We start from the raw sequence: 26337 nt of genomic DNA on the forward strand, positions 1-26337 counted from the left end.
ATACATACACATAGATACATATCTCTATCATCTCTATCTCTTGATATGTGTAGCTATAGCTATGTCTATGTTTGTATGTATGTATGTATGTATGTTTCTATCTATCTATCTTTATATCCTAAAATAATCTGGCAGTTGAGACTACCTTTTAGGTGAAATACTTCTGTAGCAGCCAGCTTTGGGTCAATAGCTTTGAATGCCCACACAACAGAAGCTTTGAGAACTACATGAAGAACCAAAAGAGGCAGTAGGAGGAGGAAGAGGAGCACAAACACAAAGAGACCTTTAGGAAGTTAAGGGGGGAGGGCAGATAAACCTGCTTCCTACTGGGGATCACTTCTTTGGATTCTCAGCACCTCTCTTTCCTTCTCCAACTGCCCCCTCCACCTCCACTCTCTCTTTTGTCTCTACAATGATTAGGTTTTTTTTTTATTTTAATGACTTAAAAATTTGCCTTTTTATCTCATCTTTTATTCCTTCTATTTCTTTCTGCCTTAACAAGCTGAGTCTAGATGTCAGAAACAAGCATGTTTGGCAGCCACAGGTGATCTTTGGTTTTAAGTCACAGCAGCTGTTTCTTTAAGGAGATTTTTCATTATTTACATGAAAGTCATCCAGTGGGTCAAGAAAGGCTAGAAGCCTCTGTCAAGAACTCATTTCAGAAGAGCTGCCCTGTATTTACTGGTAGGATACTCTATCTAGTTGTGCTGTTAAGAAAACATCTCTACTGCCAACATACATTATTTTTCCTTTCCTCAAATGAAAGATTGCCCCAAGGCACAAAGATGCCTTTGGAGCTGAACACTTCCATTTTTTTTTTCTTAGCATCTGGCACTGGCCCTATCCCTAGTCAGGGAGAAAGAAAAAGACAGGTACACTCACTCTTTGAAGCAATAACAGATTTATTGTTCCTGCAATGCAGAGAATTCAAGGGTACATTTTTTAAAGGTTGTAAACAAACTTCTAAAGCTTTAAGATTGAATTGTATCATAAAGAGTAGGAACTACCATTTTGTTTCTGGTTGGTGGAGACAAACGTGTAGCTAGGCTGTGTGTGAGCAAAGCTGTGGGGGTGGTATGGTGGCTGTAGCTTGAGCCATAAATCTGAAGAAAGTAGCCTCCTGCTTAGTTATAGCTACTCTACACACATTGCTTACCTCCCAATTCCAGGCAGTCTTTGAAAATTTCTGATTGTTCTCTTAATCTCTGTTTCTACAACGTTCCTTAATTCCTACTGAGGTAGTAGGTGATGGTAGTTGGGAAGAGAGATGTTGAGGTCATGCCTATGACTTTTAACATCAGTGCAACCAAAGCTAATTTTTAAGGTTTTGTTGATATTGACTTTATTCCAATACAAACAACCTTACTTTACTGTGGGGAAAAAATCATTCTTCATTTTACCAATAATTGTGCAGTGCTTAAATCCATCAAATGAATATGGTAGTAAAAGAATATATGCATGTGTGTAGTACATGCATGTGCACATACATATATTCATATGATTCTAGGATATTTGTATGGGAATCATGGGATCATGAACATCATCTTGACATATGTTTAGGAATTTCTATTCTCTATAGTGCACAACCATTCAAGCTGAAACTGAGAACTAAAGATAGGTTTTGTGACACATGTACAAACACTCAAACTGCTTTAAATATCATGCATTTCAACAGTTTAGCACTTCAAAAAAATTACCAAGTCATTGTGCTCACCTGACATCATTTCAGTGAACACGATGTCACCTTGCCTAAGATTTTAATGGGAATCTGGGCTGAAGAATAGACTTATGTGGGTTGGAGTTTGCTTTTTTGGAGGGGCTGACTTGCCAACATTCTATTTGGGAAACTTTTTTTTTAAAGTAACTTTTTAGTCCTTAAACTTTTTCTGAGCCGAAAATGGCCAGGGTTAATTTTAGATGTGGATTTTAGTGAAAGCAATGGATGTTTTCATCTATCTATCTATCTATCTATCTATCTATCTTTCTATGTCTAGATAGATATATACAACAACATCTATATATTTTATTTTATTTTTTGAGTGAGTGACCTGGAAACCAAAATCTTAACATCTCTTTGGGATGTGAATTGAGTGATGACAATTATTATATTTTTGCCTTTATTTAATCCACAGGTGCAGCTAGGTGGTGCCATAGTTCATAGAGTGCTGGCCCTGAAGTCAGGAAGACTTGTCTTCCTGAGTCCAAATCTGGCCTCAGACACTTACTAACTATATGACACTGGGCAAATCATTTATCCCCATTTGCTTCAGTTTCTCATCTGTCAAATAAGCTGGAAAAGGATATGGCAAGTCAGTCTAGTATCTTTACCAACAAAACCCAAATGGGATCATGAAGAGTTGGACATGACTGAAACAACTCAACCATAAGAACAACAACATATTCACAGTGCTTAACATAGTGTCTGGCCCACGTTAAGTACTTAATAAATGCTAGTTGACTGATCCTTATTTTCCAGTGTGTCTGAAGGAAAGTCCTCTACAATTCCTATATGGCAGGAGAAGTTGGATAAGAAGATCCTTCTCCATCACATAGTGGCATTGCATAGGCATGCACGTATAAATTCTCTTTCCTATTTAGAAGCCTGGTCAAAATCTGAGAGAATTAGAAGAGTTTTTTTGGTATCAGCTACATAAGAGCTTTCTGAAATAGCTCTGAAAATTGCTCACCCATTTGTCAGCTAATGGTTGTAAAGGCCACTCACTTCAGGTAAGAGATCAGTCTTGGGCTTGCACTAACCAGAAGTCCAGATGGGGAAGATAATTTGGGAATAGTACAATTATTTAGTGCTTTAATGTGCAGACAAAGGCATAGCACCAAAAATAATATATTACTATATTTTATGGCCTGTCCTGGGTTATTGCATTGTTGTGGTATAATGAAACTATGAACTATGCCACATAGCATCGTCCAAGATGGACAGGTCACAGTGGACAGTTCTGACAAAAGGTCATCCACTGGAGAAAGAATTGGCAAACTATTCTAGTATCTTTGCCAAGAAAATCCCATAAATAGTACTAAAATGATAAAAGATATAATACCAAAAGATGAGCCCTTCAGAAGGTTTAGGGTTTTTTAGATTTCATAACTATATGAATAATATAACTTTATATTTTATAAAGAATGAAGTGGATGGGGTAAAACCAAAAGAAACCTCAGCTGCGAATGTTTCTAGTGACAAAAACAAAGTCCAGTGCCATAAAGATCAATAATGTACAGGAAACTGGAAATGTAAGGTCTATGAACCAAGGTAAGCTGAATGTGGTCAAACAGGAGATGGAAAGATTAAACATTAATATCTTGGGTGTCAATGAACTTAAATTGATAGGAATGGGTGAATTTAATTCAGGTGATCATTACATATACTACTGTGGGCAGAAATCCCTTAGAAGAAATGGAATAGCCCTTATAGTCAATAAAAGGGTGAGAAAAGCATTACTGGGGTAAAATCTCAGAAAAGGACAGTATGATTTCTATTTAAATCCAAGGCAAACCATTCAACATCACAGTTATACAAGTCTATGCTCCAACTAACGGATGCTGGAGAGGTCAATGTTACTTAGTTCTATGAAGACCTACAACATCTTCTGGAAATAATACCAAAAAAAAAAATGTCACACTCATCATAGGGAATTGGAAGCTAAAGTAGAAAATCAAAAGACAATTAGAACAAGAGGCAAGTTTGGCCTTAGAATACAAAATGAAGCAGGGCAGAGACTAATAGAGTGTTGTCAAGATAACTTGCTGATCATAGCAAACACTCTTTTTCAACAACCCAAAAGGTGACTCTACACATGGGCATCACCAAATGGTCAATATCAAAATCAGATTGATTATATACTTTGCAGCCAAAGGTGGAGAAGCTTTATACAGTCAGTTAAAAGAAGACCTAAAGCAGACTATGGCTGAATCATGAGCTTCTTTTTTCAAAATTCAGACTTCAATTGAAGTAGAGAAAACCATCATACCATATAGGTATAACCTATCCCTTATGAATAGATTCAAGGGATTAGATTTGGTAGAGTGCCTGAAGAACTATGGACAGAGGTTCACAATATTGTACAGGAGGCAGAAACAAAAAAAAACTCAAAGAAAAAGAAGAGCAAGAAAGCAAAATGGCTGTCTGATGAGGCTTTACAAATAGCTGAGGAAAGAAGAATAGTGAAAGGGAAAAGAGAAAGAGAAAGATATAACCAATTAAATGCAGAATTCCACAGAATAGCAAGGAGAAATAAGAAGGTTTTCTTAAATAAGCAATGCAAAAAACAGAAGAAAAGAATAGAATGCGATTGACAAGAGATCTCTTCAAGAAAATTAGAGATATCAAATGAATGTTTCATGCAAAAATGGGCATTATAAAAGACAAAATGGTAAGGACTTAACAAAAGTAGAAGAGGTTAAGAAGAGGTGGCAAGAATATACAGAAGAACTATGCAAGAAAGATCTTAACATTGATAACCACAATGGTGTGATAATTGATCTAGAGCCAAACATCCTGGAGAATGAGGTCAAGTAGACCACATGAAGCATTGCTAACAATAAGGCTAGTGGAGGTGACAGAATTCCAGCTGAACTATTTAAATTCCTAAAAGATGAAACTGTTAAAGTGCTATACTCAATATGCTAGCAAATTTGAAAGACTCATTGGGCCACTGGATAGGAAAAGATCAGTTTATGTCCCAAACCTAAAGAAGGGTAGTGCCAAAAAATGTTCAAATTACTGAACAATTGTGCTCATTTCACATGCCAGCAAGGATATTGTCCTTAAGATTCTGCAAACTAGTCTTCAGCAATATGTAAACTGAGAAATATCAGAAGAGGCAGAGGAACAAGAGATCAAATTGTCAACATTTGCTGGATTATGGAAAAAGCAAGGGAGATCCAGAAAAAAACCCCAAAAAACCAAAAACCAAAAACATCTACTTCTGCTTCAATGACTACACTAAAGCCTTTAACTGTGTGGACCACAACAAAATGTGGCAAGTCCTCAAAGAGATGGAGTACCAGAGCATCTTACTTGTTTCCTGAGGAACCTGTATGCAGGCCCAGAAGCAACAGTTAGAACTGAAGATGGAACAACTGATTGAGATGGAGAAATAATGTCATGGAAGTAACAAGCATAAGCTTAGACAGACCTTGGGAGAGGTTAGAGGATAGAAGGGCCTGGTATGCTATGGTCCATGGGGTCTCAAAGAATCAGACACAACAGAATGAATTAATAACTATATTTTGTGGAGTTGAAAGAAAAGAATCAAGGTGATTTTGATTAACTAGTGTCTGGACTTCAAAGACTTGTATATTTTATTGCTGCTGATTCCGAGGTAGATTTGGAGAGTAATTTTCCCTAAAGTGTCACTGTTTATTTGAAGTTTTCCATGGATGCCATTCAAGAGTATACACCTTTTGGACTAGCACAGATCTAAGTAGTTTTCATTTGTCTTTCAAAGTATGTTGTTAAAATTTTACTATCTCATGTAAAATAAAGATAGTATTTCAGTATTACTATATTACGGTATGCTATTTGAAATTGCATAACGATTTTGGAAAAATTATTTTACCTCATATATAAATCACAGAAATGAAAAATAACTATGTGTAATATGGAACTTAGAAGTCATTATTTTAAAAAATCCAGAATTATCTTTGAATAGCCTTAACAAATTTTAAAAAGAAAAAAAATGTCAAGTGGTGTTCTTTATATTGAGGAAAGCATAAGGTTAAATATGCCTACAGCCTGTCAAGTGGAATAACCTATTTATTTAAATCAATGGGTAAGTGCGATCTATCTATAGCTGGTCCTAACATAAGGATATCAAAGAGGAAATGATTTCTAAATTGAGTTCAGTATTCCAGGAAATTCCAAGTGTCAAGGAATTGGCCTCTGAAAACTCAGGACCCAGTCACAGAAAGTAAATGACCTCATTACAAGGTGTTAAACTAATTGTAAAAATGAGACTTCCCCTGGTGATTCCTTTATGGAATCCAGATAAGTCCCTTCAATGAATCAGAAAGGGGCGATGCCATTGGCCAAACAATGATTGCCTGCAGCCTGAGTAACCCTTAAAAGATGGTGGAAAAGACCCAGAGGATGTGTGTTCGAGTGACCCCAAGCACGAGCAAGATTATGGACAGACCCAGCTCCCAGGAAGACACACAGAGCTAAAGAAGGAGATGCCACAAAAAGTCCCACTACTCTTTGAGGCAGTTCCAAAGGGCTTCTCATAGCCTCCCCTTCTCCTATTCCCTCCCCCTACACATGTCATTGGGAGCTGGGCCCTTCCTTAAGACTGACTGACTGCTCTCCCTGGAGCCACTTAGACTGACCACGACCCCACCTCCCTCCCACTGGAACTCTCCTACTGAAGTCTTTTAATTTGAGGGTCATCCAGGATGCAGACAATTGCTTTTTAGTCAAAGCATTGTTTTCTTACTAATTCACTCAAGACATTAGTTTAGAATTCACAAAGGGATCACCAGGTGGCTGCATTTTTATAGGTAGCTGAATATCCCATAATGGAATCTTTACTTTCTGCAACTAGGGCCTGGACTGTCAGAGACCAGCTCTCTTATACTAGACTTTCTAAGGACTTGATCTGGAAAGAGTTTTGTTTGTGTTTGTATGGTAAATAGTAAACCCATGGGAAGAATATGGAATGCACTTGACTTTTGTGGAGTGCTCCGACTCAATACAATATTCCTGATTCAAAATCATTAATGTCAGTACTGCATATACTACTAGAAAAACAGACTTTAGAACTGTTCTTTCTTCTTATTAAAAGACATTTACGACCTGGAAAACCAATGAGTCTTTCCTAATAGAGGCAACAGTGACTTCAGATGTAACTGTTTCCTTCCCTGACCTACATTTTATCTATATTATCTATGACTCATTTGTCTGACATCATTGGAAAATGGGTTTTCCACATAAGACTATAAATTCCATATAGGCAGGTTGTTATTCAGTTATTTTTCAGTCATGTCTGACTCTTCCTGACCTATTTAGGGTTTTCTTGGCAAACATATTGGGGTGGTTTGACATTTCCTTCTCCAGTTCATTTAACAGATGAGGAAACTGAGGCAAACAGGATTAAGTGACTTAACCAGGGTCACACAGCTCATAACTGTCTGAGGCCAGGCTGGAACTCAGAAAGATAAGTCTTCCTGACTCCGGCTCTGGCATTCCATCCACTGTGCCACCTGGTGCCTATATGGACAGGTGTGATATGTTAATTATCTTTGCATCTGCCCAGTGCCCACCACAATTCTTTTAAATTATGCCATTTTGTCCAGGATCTGTGAGATGTGAAGACCCTCTCCCCCAGCGTAGGTCCTAACTCAGTCAAGAAGCCTTGAAATGTGCTGAGAGGTTCAGAGAGGTTAAGTAACTAGCCCATGATCACACATATAGTAAGTGTCAGAGGTGGAAGCTGAATCCAGGTCTTTCTGACTCTCAGTGCAGCACTCAGTTGACTCTGCCATGCCGCCTCTCTTTAAACATATTATGAATCTATTCATAATAAGTGATTGGCCAATGGATAAATAAAAGTGGATTTTTAAATTTACCAAAATCTTTAATTATCAAAAATAATTAAAAAAACCATTTTGGTAGAAATTTTTCTAATATATTACTTCCTACCTTATTAAACATTAGACTTTACCCAATATAACTTTTTTTTCCTTGACATCTACAGGTGATAGACATCAGTTATTGTACTGGGTTATAACATATTGGGGGCAGGTAGGTGGCATGGTGGATAGAGTGCCAGCTCTGGAGTCAGGAAGACTTACCTCCCTGAGTTCAAATCCAACCTCAGACACTAGCCGTGTGACCTTGGGCAAGTCAATTAACCCTGTTTTCCACCATTTCCTCATATGTAAAATGAACTGGAGAGGAAAGTGGCAAACCACTCCAGTATCTTCCCAAGAAAACCCAAAATAGGGACATGAAGAGTTGGACATGACTGAAACCACTGAACAACAACATTACACATGGATGCCCTCATGAAGTTATGAAGCACTATTTGCATTTTCATTAAACATTCTCAAATGATTAGGTTGTTGGAATTTTTCTGCCCACTTTTTATAATCCCTTTGTCTCCTCCCTCAATTTTAAACTGTCATTTCTTGAAATTTTTGTTCTGCAGATTGAAGCATACTTTTTTTTTTAACTTTTTCTTTCTTTTTTTTGGTCTGTGCTTTCTCTTGCAACATGACTAATAAGAAAATATGTTTTGCTTGACTTTATATGTATAACCAATATCAACTTGCTTGCCTTCTCAAGAAGGGTATAATAGCAGGAGGGAGGAAGACAATTTGGGATTCAAATTTTTATAAAATAAATGTTAAAATTTTTACATGCAACTATCAAATATTTAATGAAATAAATAAAAGTATATTAACAACAACAAAAAAATTACCACAAGAACCATATGGATTCATGAGAGAATACTATCAAATATTTAAAGAACTCCTATCCCAAATAAGCTATTTTCAAAAAGAGAGGAAGATATCTAACTTATGAGAAATATATAATAATGAATAAAATCAAAGAAGGATAAGGAGTATTAATTTTTTAAATTATAGAAAATGTGTGCAAACATAATATAGTCATGCTTAAAAATAAATTTGGATCACATTTGACATACCAGGAATAGAAATAGTTCAATATTAGGAAAAATTTGTGTATTAATTTTTTCCAGGTTAGGGGTAAAGGAGGAAGTTTTAGACTTATTATTTTACCTATATAAGTAATTAATGAGGAATACTTATCTACTAATTCTGATTATCCACTGTTCTTCAATTGATAGCCTTAGGAATTACCCATACCACTGAGAAGTACTCAGGTTCACAGAGGCAGCATGGGTCAGAGAAAGGGCTTGAGGTTTTGAGAGCTGACTCTGAGGTTAGCATTCTACTCACTAAGCCACATGGCCTCTTTATACTAAATCATAGCAATGATAAACATAATAAAAACTAAGATAATAAGAACAATGATAAATATAACAAGAACCAAATGATGATATAAATAAAATCATAAACTTTATGATGAATTATAATGCAGTTTCATGTTAAAAATTTAAAAAGCATAGAAACATAAGTTGTTTTTTTCCTTAACATAATTAAAAGCATTTAAGAGCCAAAATAGTATTTATTGAGATAACAGAAGAATACCTCTTAATAAGAACAGACAGCTTATTCTCACTTTTATTTTCATAGTCCTAAGCAAGTTACTGCAATGAGAAAAGATGAATGAATCACAAAAATAACCAAAAATTACTATATTACCAAAAAATTTAAAAAAGCATTTGGTTCAATAAAGCAAAACAGTCTTAAAAGTGCTTTCACCCAAAGACCCCAGCTTCTGGGATAAGAACTCACTCTTTGAAAAAAAAACTGCTGAGAAAACTGGAAAAGAATATGGCAGAAACTAGGCATTGATCAAAATCTCACACCATATACCAAAATAAAGTCAAAACGGGTTCATGATTTAGATATAAAGGCTGATACTATAAACAAACTGGGCGAGCAAAAAATAGACTTTGGAGAACAGACTTATGGAGAACAGAAGAATTAATGACCAAACAGGAGATAGAGAACATTACAAAAAGCAAAATGGATAACTTTGATTACATTAAATTGAAAAGTTTTTGCACAAACAAAGCAATGCAACTAAGATTGGAAGGAAGGTAGAAAATTGGGAAAGAATTTTTACAACCAGTCTGATAAAGGCCTCATTTCTAAAATATATAGAGAATTAAGTCAAATTAATAGGAATACAAGTCATTCCCCAATTGAGAAATGGTCAAAGGATATGAACAGACAGTTCTCAGATGAAGAAATTAAAGTCATCTATAGTCTTATGAAAAAAATGCTCTAAATCACTATTGATTAGAGAAATAAAAATAAAAACAACTCTGAGCTACCACATCACACCTATCAGATTGGCCAAGATGACAAAACAAGAAAATGATAAATGTTGGAGATGTGGGAAAATTGGAACACTAATGCATTGTCAGTGGAGTTGTGAAGTGATCCAACCATTCTGGAGAACAATTTGGAACTATGCCCAAAGGGCTATAAAAATGTGCATACTCTTTGACCCAGCAATAGTACTTCTAGGGCTATATCCCAAAGAAATCGTACAAATGGAAAAAGGACCCACATGTACAAGAATATTTATAGCAGCTCTTTTCGTAGTGGCAAAGAATTGGAAATCGAGAGGATGCCCATCAATTGGGGAATGGCTGAACAAGTTGTGGTATATGAATGTAATGGAATACTATTGTGCTATAAGAAATCTTGAACAGGCTGATTTCAGAAAAACCTGGAAAGACTTGTATGGTCTGATGCTGAATGAAGTGAACAGAACCAAGAGAATGTTGTATACAATAACAGTCACTTTGTGCGATGACTAATATTGATAAACTTAACCCTTCCCAGCAATACAAGGATCTAAGACATCTCCAAAGGCCTCGTGATGGAAAATTCTGTCCACATCCAAAAAAAGAACTATGGAATTTGAATGCAGATTGAAGCATACTATTTGCTAGTTTTTTTTTTTCTCCTATTGAGTTTTGTTTCCTCCTTCTGGTGGTTCCTCCTGTTGGTTATAATTCTTACTTACAACATCACTAATGTGAAAATATGTTTAATAGGAATGTATATGTATAGCCTATATCAGTGTATGTGCTGTCTTGGGGAGGGTAGTGGGAAGGAAGGGGGAGAAAAAATTTTAACTCAAAAGCATATGGAAGTGGTTGTTGATAAATCAAAATAAATTAATAAAAAAAAGTGCTTCCCTAATAGGTTGTTTCTTACACCAATGTTAAAATCTTATAAGATTTCTGGATAGTTGAAAATGTAGAGATAACCTGGTTCAATGGTTCTCTAATTATCAATAGTAAAGGAGACCTAAAATAGTGAGACATATGCACACTAATGGTGTTCATTAGAGACGTGCTCAAAAGTCTAAATTAAGGAGGGACCCTCTATGGTGGTAAGGAGGTTATCCAAATGGCTCTCTTTGTAAATGACATAGCTGTTGAGTATCAAGACTCAAAGTACTATGGGGCTTCCTTAGCATGATCCACAAGCAATCAAAGGAATTTTGTTTTACAGTACACACAAGGAATAAGATAAAAACAAAAACAAGTCAACAAAAGGATATATGCATATGAGTACATGCATGTATATATGCATATGTATGTACACATACACCTTTGTTATATGTGTATATATCTGATATGTACACACATATATCTACACATATGTATATATACCTTTGTTGACTTGTTTTTTATATCCACACCTATAGTACCCCACCCCTTTACTAAAAAGAAGGAATTGCGCCTTATGATCAGTTTCCCTAGAACTGAGATCGGTCATTCCAAGCAAGTACTTTTAAGGAATCAATTTTTTTTTTATCCTCCTCAATAGTTAAACACTTACCTTTCAATCTTGCTTTATATCACTTGCTTACTAAGTCCCTTCTCCAGGGACAATGCACAAAAAAGGTAAACAGCATCCCAGATCCTATCTAAATTGTTACAAATGTCAAATGAGGTTTTTCTATAACTATAGAGAAACAGATCACATGATGTAATCTCTTGAATACATCATGCAACCTGGTGTAGTTTCCTGTAGACTCCTGGAGTCCAGAAGCTTGGTTTCAGATCTCCTTCTTGACACTTACTTTGGGACCAATTGCCTTGTATTATTTATAGAAATCAGTCTCAATACTTTGTAGCCACAGGTTATTTATGGAATTTGTTGCAAAATTCTAAGTTATGATGATGCTTCTCTCCCCTATTTCCTTTATAAATGACCCCTTTCTAGTATTTGATAAATCCAAGGTAACAAAACACAAGAGAATGAAAATACTTATTCAATAAAGAAGTTGTTGGGAAAAATTGGCTAATGGTATGGCAAAGATGGGATTAGAATAAAAAATTTTTAACCTCCATTCCATTTAAAGTTTTTAATATGCATTTCAATATGATTTATTTCTTTCATAAAACTATGTATTTTTTATGTTAATGACTTTATAAACACAATTCTGAGAAGGGTTCCATAAGCTTTACCAGACTGCAAAAGGGGTCCATAATACAAAAAATATTAAGAACAACCCCCGATTAGATTTATATTCCTAACAGTGCTATTTAGTGAAAGGGAAATCAAACATGCATCAACATTTCAGGACACACTACTAAAAATGGTTTTGTGGAGATATAACTGTACTTCAAAGTTCAATCAATTTTTTATGACAGTGGTTTCAATACAAGTGTTGAAAACATGAATCTTAAATTTTGCTTTGTAAAATGGGCCTTGTCAATGTAAGCATTTATTTCCTTTGACTTTGCATATTTATTGAAAAGGTTTTTTCCCCTTTTCTCCCCCTTCTCAACGGGAGGTAAGAGAGAGAAAAAATAAATGCTTGTTAAAAGAAAAAAAAAATGAATGCACACTTGGGGGGTGGGTTGGGGAAAGTTAACCCTGATGGACACTAAACTTTTTCTCACATCTGCCTTTTATTCATAACTTCATGGGAAACATGCACAATGCACACTAATACCAAAAATCTATTCACTGACATAGTTACAAAATGCAGAACTAATTTAACTAAGTTTAACTGCTGTACCTTTGCCTTTGGGAGAAGTTTCACCTTTCTTTCCTTTTCCTTCTTTAGCAGACTGTGCTTTACCAGCTTCTAGACAAAATTCAATACATAGATATCACTGATGAGTCTTTAAAAATATCCTGTGATATTATCAGACATTTAAATGCCACTTATCATAGTGAGCCTGTTATATGGTGGTGCTGGTACAAACTATTGTAGATGGCAATGAAAATCAGAAGAAAAAGACTACGGGTTGAATTTTAGTTTGATGGCAGCAATATGTTGCCACAGTATTTTGCTATGCAAAAAAAAAATATGGATTCAGGGCAAACACTAAAATTTTGGGGTGTGTCTGTTTGTAAACCTAGACCTTTGGTGGGAGTGACTACACTAACTGAAGCAATATGAATTCTTCCAAATTAAGTTCTAGGTTCCTTGAATCCATTCCCAACTGAAAGACCCCTATGCTATCATGACAGCTGGACCTGGAGCATTGTGATAATTAAGTCATTTGAGCAAATGTAACCTTTCATGTAAAAGGAAACATACTATAGATGTGCTGCTTAGCTAATGGCATTTATTTTTCCATTCTGTTTTGACTGTCTAAATAACTTTGTAATGACATCAAATTCTTGAATACAGGTCAGCAGGAAAAACCAATAAAAAATAAAAGGAAGAATAAGTTGAATTTTGTAATCTGATTTTCTTTAGGGAGCCCTAGATATTTAGTTTCTATTTTTTCAAAATCTACCATCTCCACTAATCGACAATTTGACCCAAACTCAACTACCCCAGACCCCCCACCACAATTTGAACCTTAATTAGTACTTGACAGAAAACAAAACAACTGATATTGTATAGTGCTGTAAAATTCTTAGCAAGTGCAATATTTATGTGAAAATAGTAATTGTATGACAAGTGATTATAACTTAAGGACCAGATTACAAAGTCATAGGGCCTCTGAATAAAGATTTAGACCCAAAGAATTGTTGCTTATTTTTGGAAACTTTTTTTTTACATGAAAATGTTTGTACATATGCTCCCTCACCAATTTCTAATTAAAACTTTTGTATCACTGGCTCAACACATATATGCATATATATATATGCACATACATATGTATTTCTATCATACCTATCTCTTGATATCCATAACTATAGCTATGTCTTGTCAATATGTATATATGTTTGTATGTATGTATGTTTGTATGTATGTTTGTTTATATCTATCTATCTCTTATATCCTAAAATAATCTGGCAGTCAAGACTACCTTTTAGGTGAAATACTTCTGTAGCAGCCATAGCTTTGAATGCCCACACAACAGAAGCTTTGAGAACTACATGAAGAACCAAAAGAGGCAGTAGGAGGAGGAAGAGGAGCACAAACACAAAGAGACCTTTAGGAAGTTAAGGGGGAGGGCAGATAAACCTGCTTCCTACTGGGGATCACTTCTTTGGATTCTCAGCACCTCTCTTTCCTTCTCCAACTGCCCCCTCCACCTCCACTCTCTCTTTTGTCTCTACAATGATTAGGTGTTTTTTTTTTATTTTAATGACTTAAAAATTTGCCTTTTTATCTCATCTTTTATTCCTTCTATTTCTTTCTGCCTTAACAAGCTGAGTCTAGATGTCAGAAACAAGCATGTTTGGCAGCCACAGGTGATCTTTGGTTTTAAGTCACAGCAGCTGTTTCTTTAAGGAGATTTTTCATTATTTACATGAAAGTCATCCAGTGGGTCAAGAAAGGCTAGAAGCCTCTGTCAAGAACTCATTTCAGAAGAGCTGCCCTGTATTTACTGGTAGGATACTCTATCTAGTTGTGCTGTTAAGAAAACATCTCTACTGCCAACATACATTATTTTTCCTTTCCTCAAATGAAAGATTGCCCCAAGGCACAAAGATGCCTTTGGAGCTGAACACTTCCATTTTTTTTTCTTAGCATCTGGCACTGGCCCTATCCCTAGTCAGGGAGAAAGAAAAAGACAGGTACACTCACTCTTTGAAGCAATAACAGATTTATTGTTCCTGCAACGTAGAGAATTCAAGGGTACATTTTTTAAAGGTTGTAAACAAACTTCTAAAGCTTTAAGATTGAATTGTGTCATAAAGAGTAGGAACTACCATTTTGTTTCTGGTTGGTGGAGACAAACGTGTAGCTAGGCTGTGTGTGAGCAAAGCTGTGGGGGTGGTATGGTGGCTGTAGCTTGAGCCATAAATCTGAAGAAAGTAGCCTCCTGCTTAGTTATAGCTACTCTACACACATTGCTTACCTCCCAATTCCAGGCAGTCTTTGAAAATTTCTGATTGTTCTCTTAATCTCTGTTTCTACAACGTTCCTTAATTCCTACTGAAGTAGTAGGAGATGGTAGTTGGGAAGAGAGATGTTGAGGTCATGCCTATGACTTTTAACATCTGTGCAACCAAAGCTAATTTTTAAGGTTTTGTTGATATTGACTTTATTCCAATACAAACAACTTTACTGTGGGGAAAAATCATTCTTCATTTTACCAATAATTGTGCAGTGCTTAAATCCATCAAATGAATATAGTAGTAAAAGAATATATGCATGTGTGTAGTACATGCATGTGCACATACATGTATTCATATGATTCTAGGATATTTGTATGGGAATCATGGGATCATGAACATCATCTTGACATATGTTTAGGAATTTCTATTCTCTATAGTGCACAACCATTCAAGCTGAAACTGAGAACTAAAGATAGGTTTTGTGACACATGTACAAACACTCAAACTGCTTTAAATATCATGCATTTCAACAGTTTAGCACTTCAAAAAAATTACCAAGTCATTGTGCTCACCTGACATCATTTCAGTGAACACAATGTCACCTTGCCTAAGATTTTAATGGGAATCTGGGCTGAAGAATAGACTTATGTGGGTTGGAGTTTGCTTTTTTGGAGGGGCTGACTTGCCAACATTCTATTTGGGAAACTTTTTTTTTAAAGTAACTTTTTAGTCCTAAAACTTTTTCTGAACTGAAAATGGCCAGGGTTTATGGACTTTACTGAATGCTATGGATGTTTTTCACACACACACACACACACACACACACACACACACACACACACACGCACACGCATATATGTCTATTTCTTTTTTGAGTAAATGACCTAGAAACTGACACTTTAACATTTATCTCCCTTTAGAATGTGAGCTCTGTGAGGACAAAAGTCATATGTTTACCTTTATTTATATCTACAGTTGTAGCTAAGGTGGCTTAGTGAATAGACTTCCAGACCTGAAGTCAGGGAGACTCATCTTCCTGAGTTCAAATCTAGCTTCAGACACTTACTAGCTATGTGACCCCAGGAAGTCACTTAATCCTGTTTGCCTCAGTTCCTCATCTGTAAAATTAACTGGAGAAATATATGGCAAACCACTGTACTATATTCGCCAAGAAAACTCAAATGAATCTTGAGGAGTCAGACATGACTGAAATGACTCAACAATATATCCATAGTATTTAGCATAGTGTCTGGCACATAGTGAGTATTTAAGAAATGCTTATTGACTGACTGATCCTTATTTTCCAATGTGTCTGAGGAGAAACCCTCTAAAGTTCCTATACGGCAGAAGAAGTGGGCTAGGAAGACCTTCTCCATCACATAGTAGCATTACACAGACATGCAAATACAAACTCTTTGTCCTATTTAGAAGCTTGGCCCAAATCTGAGAGAGTCTAAGGAGCTTTCTGGGTCCTCAGCTATGCAAGAACTTCCTTAAATAGCTCTGAAAATTGTTTAGCCAACTGTTAGTTAGTGATTGTGAAGGCCATTAACTTTAGGTAAGAGATCAATCTTGGGCTTGCACTAAACAGAAGTCCAGGTTTGGAGGAAAATTTGGGAACAATGCAATTATTTAGTTCTTTAAAGTGTAGATGGAAGTATTGCTCCCAAAATAAAATATTACTTTATTTTCTGGAGTTGAAAGAGACGAATTAAGGTGGCTCTGACTTCAAAGACTTGTATGTTTTGTTGCCACTGATTCTGAGCTAGATTTGGAGAGTAATTTTTCCCAAGTGTCACTGTTCATTTGAAATTTTCCATGGATGTCATTTAAGAGTATACTTCTTTTAGACTAGTATGATCTAGGTATTTTTCATTTCTATGAAATACATGGTGTATTGATAAAATTTTTACTATCCAATCTAAGATCAGGATCCAATCTAATATAAAGATAGTATTTTAATATTACTAAATTAAAGTCTTTTATTTAAAACAGCATAACTATTGTGGAAAAAACAATGGATTCCTCTCATATATAAATCACAGAAGTGAAAATAGCTATGTATAATATGGATCTTAGAAGTCATTATTTTAAAAAATCTGGAATTATCTTTGAATAGCCTTAACAAATTTGAAAAAGCAAAAAAAAATGTCAAGTGGTGTTCTTTATATTGAGGAAAGCATAAGGTTAAATATGCCTACAGCCTGTCAAGTGGAATAACCTATTCATTTAAATCAATGGGTAAGTGCAATCTATCTATAGCTGGTCCTAACATAAGGATATCAGAGAGGAAATGATTTCTAAATTGAGTTCAGTATTCCAGGAAATTCCAGGTGTCAAGGAATTGGCCTCTGAAAACTCAGGACCCAGTCACAGAAAGTAAATGACCTCATTACAAGGTGTTAAACTAATTGTAAAAATGAGACTTCCCCTGGTGATCCCTTTATGGAATCCAGATAAGTCACTTCAATGAATCAGAAAGGGGTGATGCCATTGGCCAAGCAATGATTGCCTGCAGCCTGAGTAACCCTTAAAAGATGGTGGAAAAGACCCAGAGGATGTGTGTTCGAGTGACTCCAAGCACAAGCAAGATTATGGATGGACCCAGCTCCCAGGAAGACACACAGAGCTAAAGAAGGAGATGCCACAAAAAGTCCCACTACTATTTGAGGCAGTTCCAAAGGGCTTCTCATAGCCTCCCCTTCTCCTATTCCCTCCCCCTACACATGTCATTGGGAGCTGGGCCCTTCCTTAAGACTGACTGTTCCCTGGAGCCACTTACACCAACCACAACCCCACCTTCCCCCCCACTGGAACTCTCCTACTGAAGTCTTTTAATTTGAGGGTCATCCAGGATGCAGGCAATTGCTTTTTAGCCAAAGCATTGTTTTCTTACTAATTCACTCAAGATACCAGTTTGGAATTCACAAATGGATCATCAGGTGGCTGCATTTTTATAGGTAGCTGAATATCCCATATTGGGATCTTTACTTTCTGCAACTAGGGCCTGGATTTTCAGAGGCCAGCTCTCTCATACTAGACTTTCGAAGGACCTGACCTGGAAAGAGTTTTGTTTGTGTCTGTACGGTAAATAGCAAATCCATAGGCAAAATATAGAATGCACTTGACTTTTGTGGAGTGTTGACTCAAAACAACATCCTCGATTCTGAATTAGAAAAACTGACCAGAATATTGTTCTTTCTTGTTATTAAAAGACATTCATCACCTGGAAAACAAATGAGACTTTCCATAATTGTGATTCAGGATGGAACTGATTCCTTCCTTGACCTATATTTTATCTATTTATTATCTATACCTCATTTATCTAACTTCAGTGAAAAAAGAGTATTCCATATAAGACTATAGATTCCATATAGGCAGGTATGATACATTAATTATTTTTGTACCTGCCCAGTGCTTATTACAGTTCTTTTAAATTATGCCATTTTGTCCAGGATCTGTGGTTTCACATTTGTGAAGACCCTCTCTCCCAAAGTAGATCCTAATTCAGTCAATAAGTCTTGAAATGTACTTGGAGGTTCAGAGAGTTTATGTAACTGGCCCATGGTCGTACATCTAGTAAGTGTCAGAGGTGGGAGCTAAACCCAGATCCTTCTGACTCAGTACAGCACTCAGTTTATTCTGCCATGACTCCCTTTAAACATGTTAGGCATCTATTCATAATTTGATTGGTTAATGGATGAATAAAAGCAAATTTTCAAGTGTAAATGGATGAATAAAAGCAAATTTTCAAGTTTACTGAAAACTTTAAGCATCAAAAATAATTTTAAAGACCATTTTGGTAGAAATCTTTCTAATATATATCACTCCCCTAACTTATTAAACATTAGACTTAACACCATCTAACTTTTTTTTCGAGAACTAAGGGTCATTACAAACATCAGTTATTATACTGGGCTATAACACACTAATGCCCTCATTAAGTTGTGAAGCACTACTTGCCTTTTCGTTACATATCCCCAAGTGATCAGACTGTTGGAATTTTTCTGCCTACTTCTTATAATCTCTTTGTCTCCTCCCTCTTCTTGGACTGGTTATGCTGTCTGCACTGCTGTTTCTAGTCAGCTGCCTAATTTTACACATTGTCCTATGTCAGCAAGGTGCCACCACCATGACTGCTGAACTGAATAAGAGTGCCTGGGCTTTGCCACTTTGGGTTTGTGGTTGAGATGGCTGAGGCTGTCAGAAGCATGGCTTTGGTTAGTGGGCTATTACTGTACTTTAGATTTTATCTCCAAACCTAATAAGACATATGAAAAATCAGGATTATAAGTCATTCCATCAGTCACCTGAAGCTTTCCCTTTTCCACCTTTCCCTTGTGCCCCCTTTGGAGACTCTTCCTTGTCTTCCTCTGGTTCAGGGGGAGGTGGAGGTGGAGGTTCGGGTGGGGGGGCTTCTTCTTTCTTTTTCCTCTCAGCTTCCTGTTCTTCTAGTTTCTTTTTAACTTGAAAAAAAAAGACAGATAGAAAATGTTTTTATTAAGTGGTACAGGCTCACAGTATTCAAACTAAAACAATTATAAACATATATGTCAGGGTGAACTGGGAAATCCACTAATCTACTAGACTGTGGCACTTCCAGTGGAGTTGGATACGCAGTCTTTGGTTCTGTGGAGAGGTACATGCACTCTGGATCCTTGCTGAGGGACGTAAGTGATCGATGGCTTCTAACTGGTCTTTCTGTATCTAGGTCACTGGGGACTGTGACAAAGAAGACTGGCAAATCAGCCAGGAAGAGCAAGCATCCCACTCTATGGGCTTATAAGACTCAAGGAGATATTGATTCCACCTTTTCAAGGTGACTCCTTTGTTGGGACAAAGCCAAAGTCAGCTCTTTCTTGGACATCTGTCAAGATGGAAATGAGTGTCAGGGCATGATATGGTGGTCAAGAAAAGCTAATGCCATCTTGGACTCCATTAAGAGACACATAGTTTCCAGAGATAATAAGGGGATGGTCTCACTGTGCTTTCTTAGCCCTGGTAAGACATCTGAGGTCTAATATAATGTCCTAAAATGTGACAATTACCTTTAGCCTCTTTTTTCCTCAATTCAGCAATAAAATACTCTTGTATTTTTGTGGCTAAAGTCCTTTTATCTACTTCTGCATTGACTTTGATTAGAATGTCTTGTTTTTCTGAAAACCATTTCTCCAATTCTGGCCAGTTGTCCAAGAAACCTAAAATTCTGCAACATCAAAAGATCAGTGTTATCAATTTGTTGAATAATCTTTAAGTTACATTTTGCAGCTTTTTAAAAAAAAAGAGTAAGGTGAAATGAGCACTAATAAAATTGTTTAACCTGAAAAAAAACCCTAAAAAGTCAATTATATGAAGCTAAAAGAAATGCTCACATCAAAGCAATAGACGTATACATGTTCATATCTATATACATATACATGAGCAACACTGTTAGAAACAATGCATTTAAATGATCAAGGCCAGTATTCTTGTGATATATTTCTTTTTCATACTTTTGAGAAATATTTACATGGAAAAGACACAATTAGAACTTTTCCACCATTTCAAACATGGTTTGATCATTTTATTCATAGCTAAGTAAAAATCCAAGGAAGTGGCATAGACTTTGTCTATACACATGGGCAGAAATCTTCTAAGTACTACTCTGAGCTACACCAACACCATCAGACTTATCAGAGTAGTTCAGTTCTCTCTTTATTACATGGTGTTGCATATAATGTTTTGTTGTAAATAGAGACCTGGGAAGTAGCAGATACTATTGGGCTATTGTGTAGATGAACTCAGCTTACCGAAAACTGAGGGCCTGGAACAATTCTGGGAACTATTTTGTTTTCATGAGAATGGACGGTCTGAATGTAGTTCAAATGATTCTTATATAGACTAACTCATTCTTTTTAGCTTTAAGGGTGTATCTAGGGGGTGTGGTTAAATGGAACTGATTTCATCTACAGCTCCTGTTTTTTTTAGGGAAACAAAGTCCCAATTAAATAAAAATAATTAAATAAAAATAATACAATGTTTAAACACTTCAAATTATTATGTTAATTAAATGTGAGACATATCTATGTAAAAATCAATTCATTTAGAAAGGTTTTTAGTTCTAAATCCTCTCCCTTCCTCCAGCTTATCCCCCACCCATTGAAAAGGCAAGCAACATGATGTCGATTGTCAATAATGTCAATATGAAGTCATGCAAAATATATTTCCATATTAGCCATGTTGCAAAAAAAAAAATAAAAAGCAAGAAAAATAAAGTGAAAAAAGTATGCTTCAATCTATACTCGGAGTTTGCCAGTTCTCTTTCTGGGGTAGATAAAATTTTTAAGCATGACTCCTTTGGAACTGTATTGGATCATTTTATTAATCAGAGCAGCTAAGTCTTACACAGGTGATTATTGTTACAACATTCTATTAGAGTGCACAACGTTCTCCTAGTGGTACTCACTTCATTTAGCATCAGTTCATATATGTCTTACCAGATCTTTCTAAAACCATCTTCCTCATCATTTCTTATAGCCTAATGGTATTCTATCATAATCATATACCACAACCTATTCAACCATTCCCCAATTATGAGTAGCCTCTCAATTTTTATTTCTTTGCCACCACAAAAAGAGCTCCTATAAATCTTTTTGTACCAATAGGTCCTTTTCCTTTTTCTTTGATCTCTTTGGGATATAGACCTAGCAGTGGTATTGCTGAGTCAAAGAATATGCACAGTTTTATAGCTCTTTGGGCATAGTTTCAAATTGTTCTCCAGAATAGCTGGAAGGTTTCACAACTTTACCAATAGCGCCTTGCTTTTCCACATCCCCTCCACTATTTGTCATTTTCCTTTTCTGTCATGTTAGCCAATCTGAGAGGTATGAGGAGGTACCTCAGAACTGTTTTAATTTGCATTTCTCTAATTAATACTGATTTAGAATATTTTTGAATGACTACAGATATCTCTTTTTCTTTGTCTGAAAACTAGCTATTTATATCCTTTGACCACTTATCAACATTTACCTCTTATTTTTATAAGTTTGACTGAGTTCCCTATATGTGTGAGAAATGAGGCCTTTATTACAGAAATTCGCTGTAAATCTCCTCCCTTTGCTGTTTTTTTCTTCTTTTTAGTTCTTGGCAGCATTGATTTTGTTTGTGCAAAACCTTTTTGATTTCATGTAATGAAAATTATCCTAAATGTAAGAAATTTCAAAGTTTGGTCTGATGAATGTTCAATTATTTTCCATGTAAATTCTTACTCCTCAGCAAGGACCCTACCTACCAAAGCATGAATTGAACAAATTTAATGTACTTAATTTTTACTTATTTTAAATTCAGAGATATAATACTTACACATAAAGTTTAGTATATGATATATCAGTTATTTATAAAAGTTACTGTTGTAACTTTAAGCCTTTGTAGGTCATGTTTGCATACAAAAAGGCCAGGAGTATGTTTAAGCAAAGATAGCAAAGACCTCAATCTCGGCTTTGTCTCTCTGACTTTCTCTATCCTTTATCTACATGGGATAATGGATATTAGAGAATGGGAGAGATTTAGGGTTTGAAAACTGGAGAACTCTGAATCCCATAGCTATTTGGTAATTATTAGCAAGTACCCACGTAGCCTATCCTTCATAGATTGAAAATTGGATATTACATAGCATATTCTCTATAATCAAGGGTGAGACAGAGGTGCCCATGACTCTGGAAGAAGGAAGAGGAGTCCAAAGGAAAAGAAAAAAAAAAACTAAATCCAAGAACATTAGCTAACTGGGAGGACTTGAGTGTTTATTCTAAAGACTTTAGTGCCCAGGGCTGAGAAGCTTTTGCTGACAGATGAATGGAATTCAGCAGCCAAGAGCCTAAATGAAAAAGACAGAGGAGGTGTTTGCTGGCTCTTGGGCACGGATGTCTGCCTTTTCTAAAGGAGACAAAGCCTATGGTATTTATGCTGCCAAAGCACGGCAGCACTCGCTTTTTCCTTGAGAAAGAGATAGCCAGGGACCACATTTGAGCCAGAAGAGGAACAGTAGTCAGCCATTCAATATCTAGTAAAGCCTACATGTCCTAGGAAGTAATGATCATCTGAGCTGCATCTGGTGGACACTATATGGTCCCCAAAGCAGCACCCTCCAGAGAGTACAATTAGCAGGGGAGCAGCGTGATGATATCAGGAGAAGTCATCTTCTATCCTGTCGTGTGAGAAGCACGAGTTTTCCTTCAAAGAATGCCACATGTTTCCTAACGTACTCCCCTCAATATCCGTGCCTTATCCATATGTGTTTCTTGTGTGTGCAGCTTTTCCCACCGCTGCTGTGTGTATAGGAAGTGTGTCCTCCAGGTTAAAAGGTTGCTACTTCTAAAAAATTATACAATTTCATTAAATGCCTTTGTTATGATCTACTTATGTGTCCTCTGATTGACTAAACAAAAAGTAAACACATCAGTAGGAGCTCATAAGTTAGGGTTTTCAGGGCTATGGGTCCAGAGAATACTTTGAACTAGGAAGAGTCATTTCCTGGTGGAAACTTGTCCTTTGAGTTGGTGAATTTTCTCAGGTAATACCCCATTTTTGTTTTAGAATAAAAAAAGTAAATATTTATATCAATGCATTTTCTCCCAAATTTTGGTAATTCCAAAATAGCTGCAATTCCATTTATCTAAGTACTGGATCAATAATAAATAAAAGAAGGGAAACTAGTATTAAACTGACCTGTGTTGTATCTGATCCCTCAAGAGCTCAGTCTTTTCTCGATCTTCAGAAACTGATTCTGGACTTTTATTGCTTTGTCCAAAAGTTGTTTCTGGGGTACCTTTTTCCCCTCCTGTATGAAAATTCTTTCATTGTAAAATGTTAAAAAGCTTAACATAAAAGCCTAGCATTCCTACTACCTGCCAAAACAAATGGCTGTCTAAAATGATAATCAGACACCAGTTAGTCCTTGCCCAGAACTAGACAACATTTTTATCAATCACTAAGAAGGTGGAATAGAACTTGTCAAATTAGTTTGCTCATTGGACAAAAGAATCACAACTTGAAATTTCCTCGGGTAAAGGTGAAAACTGGTTGAAAAACCAAGATTAAATTGAGATACAGGATAGGATAGCTAACTAAAAAGGAAAAATTAAAAAAGCTGCATATATTCAGAAAAGGAAAGTAAAGCTGAAAAATAATACAGGATCCTAGTGAAGAAAAGGCTGATTAATGGTTAGAAAAAATCAACTCTATATTTTAGAGAAGAAACATGATAATGGGATTAAAATGGGAATAAAAACAGAGCATGAAAGGTTGAATGTAATCCCTCTGAACTAATGAGCACACAAAATGTAAGGAACATAGAGTTCAGAGGAGAGACTTAAGTTGGAAAAACTTGAGGAGTGGTTAAAGGAATTACAAATATTTAGCATGTTGAAGAAAAGGCTGAATGATGATAAAATAATAATGTTCAAGTAGATAAAGAATTCTTTGACTGAATGAATGAATAAAGCATTTCTTTAGTATTTTCTATGTATGAAGCACTGGGCTAAACAGTGAGGCTACAAAGAGGAAAATAAGACAGTCCCCACCCTCAAGGAGCTCACATTCTAATGAGGGAAACACCATATTTAGACAGTTTCAGCAGTATGATGGATGTAAATGTCCCATAACAGACCACATTGGTCAGCTATTTTCTATTTCTATCTCCATTTAGGAAATGGCAAGAGGAAATGGGTCCAAACTACAGCATAATGCATCTAGGATGTTTACAATGAAGGATAACTTCTGCACATTAGGGTTATTAACATTCAAATGGGTGGTGAAGAAGATTAAGAAAGCTTCTTCTCTACAGGCCTTTAAGAAGCACAGATTTTCACCTACTTGGGATGTCATAGGGGAATCCTGTCTAGAAAGAAGGTAGTCAATGAACTAAAAGACTTGTCAAAACCCCTTCCATCCTATATCCTACTGCATTAGACTTCTTTGGAAAGTGAAGAAACAATATTGTCACTCAGATAAAAGCATCACTGCACGATACTAGAAAGAATACTATCTCTTATCATAGCTCCAAATATCTAGCTCTGTATCCTGGGCCATCTCCCGCTGTCCTGATAGATATATGGCCACTGGACCCAGATAGTACTGGAGAAGAAAGTGAGGCTAGCGACTTTGCCAGTAAATCAGAGCCACTTCGATTCTTCTCTTTCAACTCCAGAAAATAAAGTAATATTTTATTTTGGGAGCAAGGCTTCCATCTACACCTTAAAGAACTAAATAATTGTATTGTTCCCAAATTTTCCTCCAAACCTGGACTTCTGTTCAGTGCAAGCCCAAGATTGATCTCTTCCCTCAAGTTAATGGCCTTTACAACCACATTATATGTATATTACACATAGAGGCTACCTTCCATGGAGTTTTATTATTATTTTCACTAGCAGAATCCATTAATTATTAATATATGCATATGTACAAGTATGCACATTGACACATATTACTATACTTCCTTTCCTCATGTTCCTGCATCCAAACACTCAAAAGAGAGATTTCTTTAGAATTGGGGATATTACTTATTTCTGAAACAAAAGATCATCTTTTTAAGATCAATATTCTGATGATTATAGTGAATAGTTATAACTCACGAAATATCAGAGTCTCCAAGAATTTAATTTGTGGGCCAGCAAAAGATTATATCCTGACAGTAAAGTTGAATAATGGAGAATTATGCACAAGAAGCAGCAGAAAAAAAACACGGCTGGAAGGGAGGATGGGTTGATCATGTATCAAGGGCAAGAGAAAACTGATGGATGGTAAGCAGTAGCTAAGCATTGCCATGTGGATGTTCCCAATAGCCTCATCTATGACAGAAGGTTGAGTGGGAACCTTAGCTAATTTGAAAACCATTTCACAGAGCTAAAACAAAAATACAGTAGCCAGAAGAAAAATGGGGTGAAATCTTGCTTATATCAATAAGATAGTCCATGGTTTTAGTCAGGGTGACACCACAGAAATGTGTTGGCATGATATGAAAGTGTCTCAGTTGTGATACTCATCCAAATTAAAACAGTTCAGTGTACTGGGAACACTTCTGATTTAGAGTCAGAAGGTGTAGGTTGTTGTGAGAATCAAATTACACAATGCACATCATGTGCTCTGTAAGCCTAAAGTGCTAGGCAAACATAAACTATTTTTATAATTACATAAATAATGTTAAGAGAGCATCTTTTAAGCAAATTATTTTTGTGGGGGCTCATATGAGAGAAAGTTGGCAGGGATTTTCATTACCAGCTTCTCATGATAGATGCCATCAATGTATGGAGTCTAGGGCTATAGGGCTGAACAGTAATAGTCATGGTAAAAGAGTTAGAGTTGGGTGGTTCAAGATTTAAAAAAAAACATTGAAATTTATTTCATGAAGTAAATGGTCACACTTCATTCAGCTTTTCAATGCATAAATGCTACAAAGCTCTATAAAATTTCTTTCATGAA

General features: G+C 36.0%; 1 protein-coding gene across 1 annotated transcript in view; it reads right to left on the reverse strand.

The window, feature by feature from the left end:
• The window catches only part of LOC114032719 (sperm flagellar protein 2-like), a 222684-nt gene that overhangs the window by 78504 nt on the left and 117843 nt on the right, over positions 1-26337 (reverse strand). The window contains exons 15-17 of the mRNA XM_027848143.1: positions 23587-23698; positions 19932-20089; positions 19194-19349 (exon numbers count right to left, since the gene is read on the reverse strand). Coding sequence (XP_027703944.1) covers positions 19194-19349; positions 19932-20089; positions 23587-23698 — 426 coding nt within the window. The remainder of the gene's footprint in view (positions 1-19193; positions 19350-19931; positions 20090-23586; positions 23699-26337) is intronic.

This window comes from Vombatus ursinus, unplaced genomic scaffold, assembly GCF_900497805.2.
Source record: "Vombatus ursinus unplaced genomic scaffold, bare-nosed wombat genome assembly UNPS02000255.1, whole genome shotgun sequence".
In the NCBI taxonomy this organism is placed as follows: domain Eukaryota; kingdom Metazoa; phylum Chordata; class Mammalia; order Diprotodontia; family Vombatidae; genus Vombatus; species Vombatus ursinus.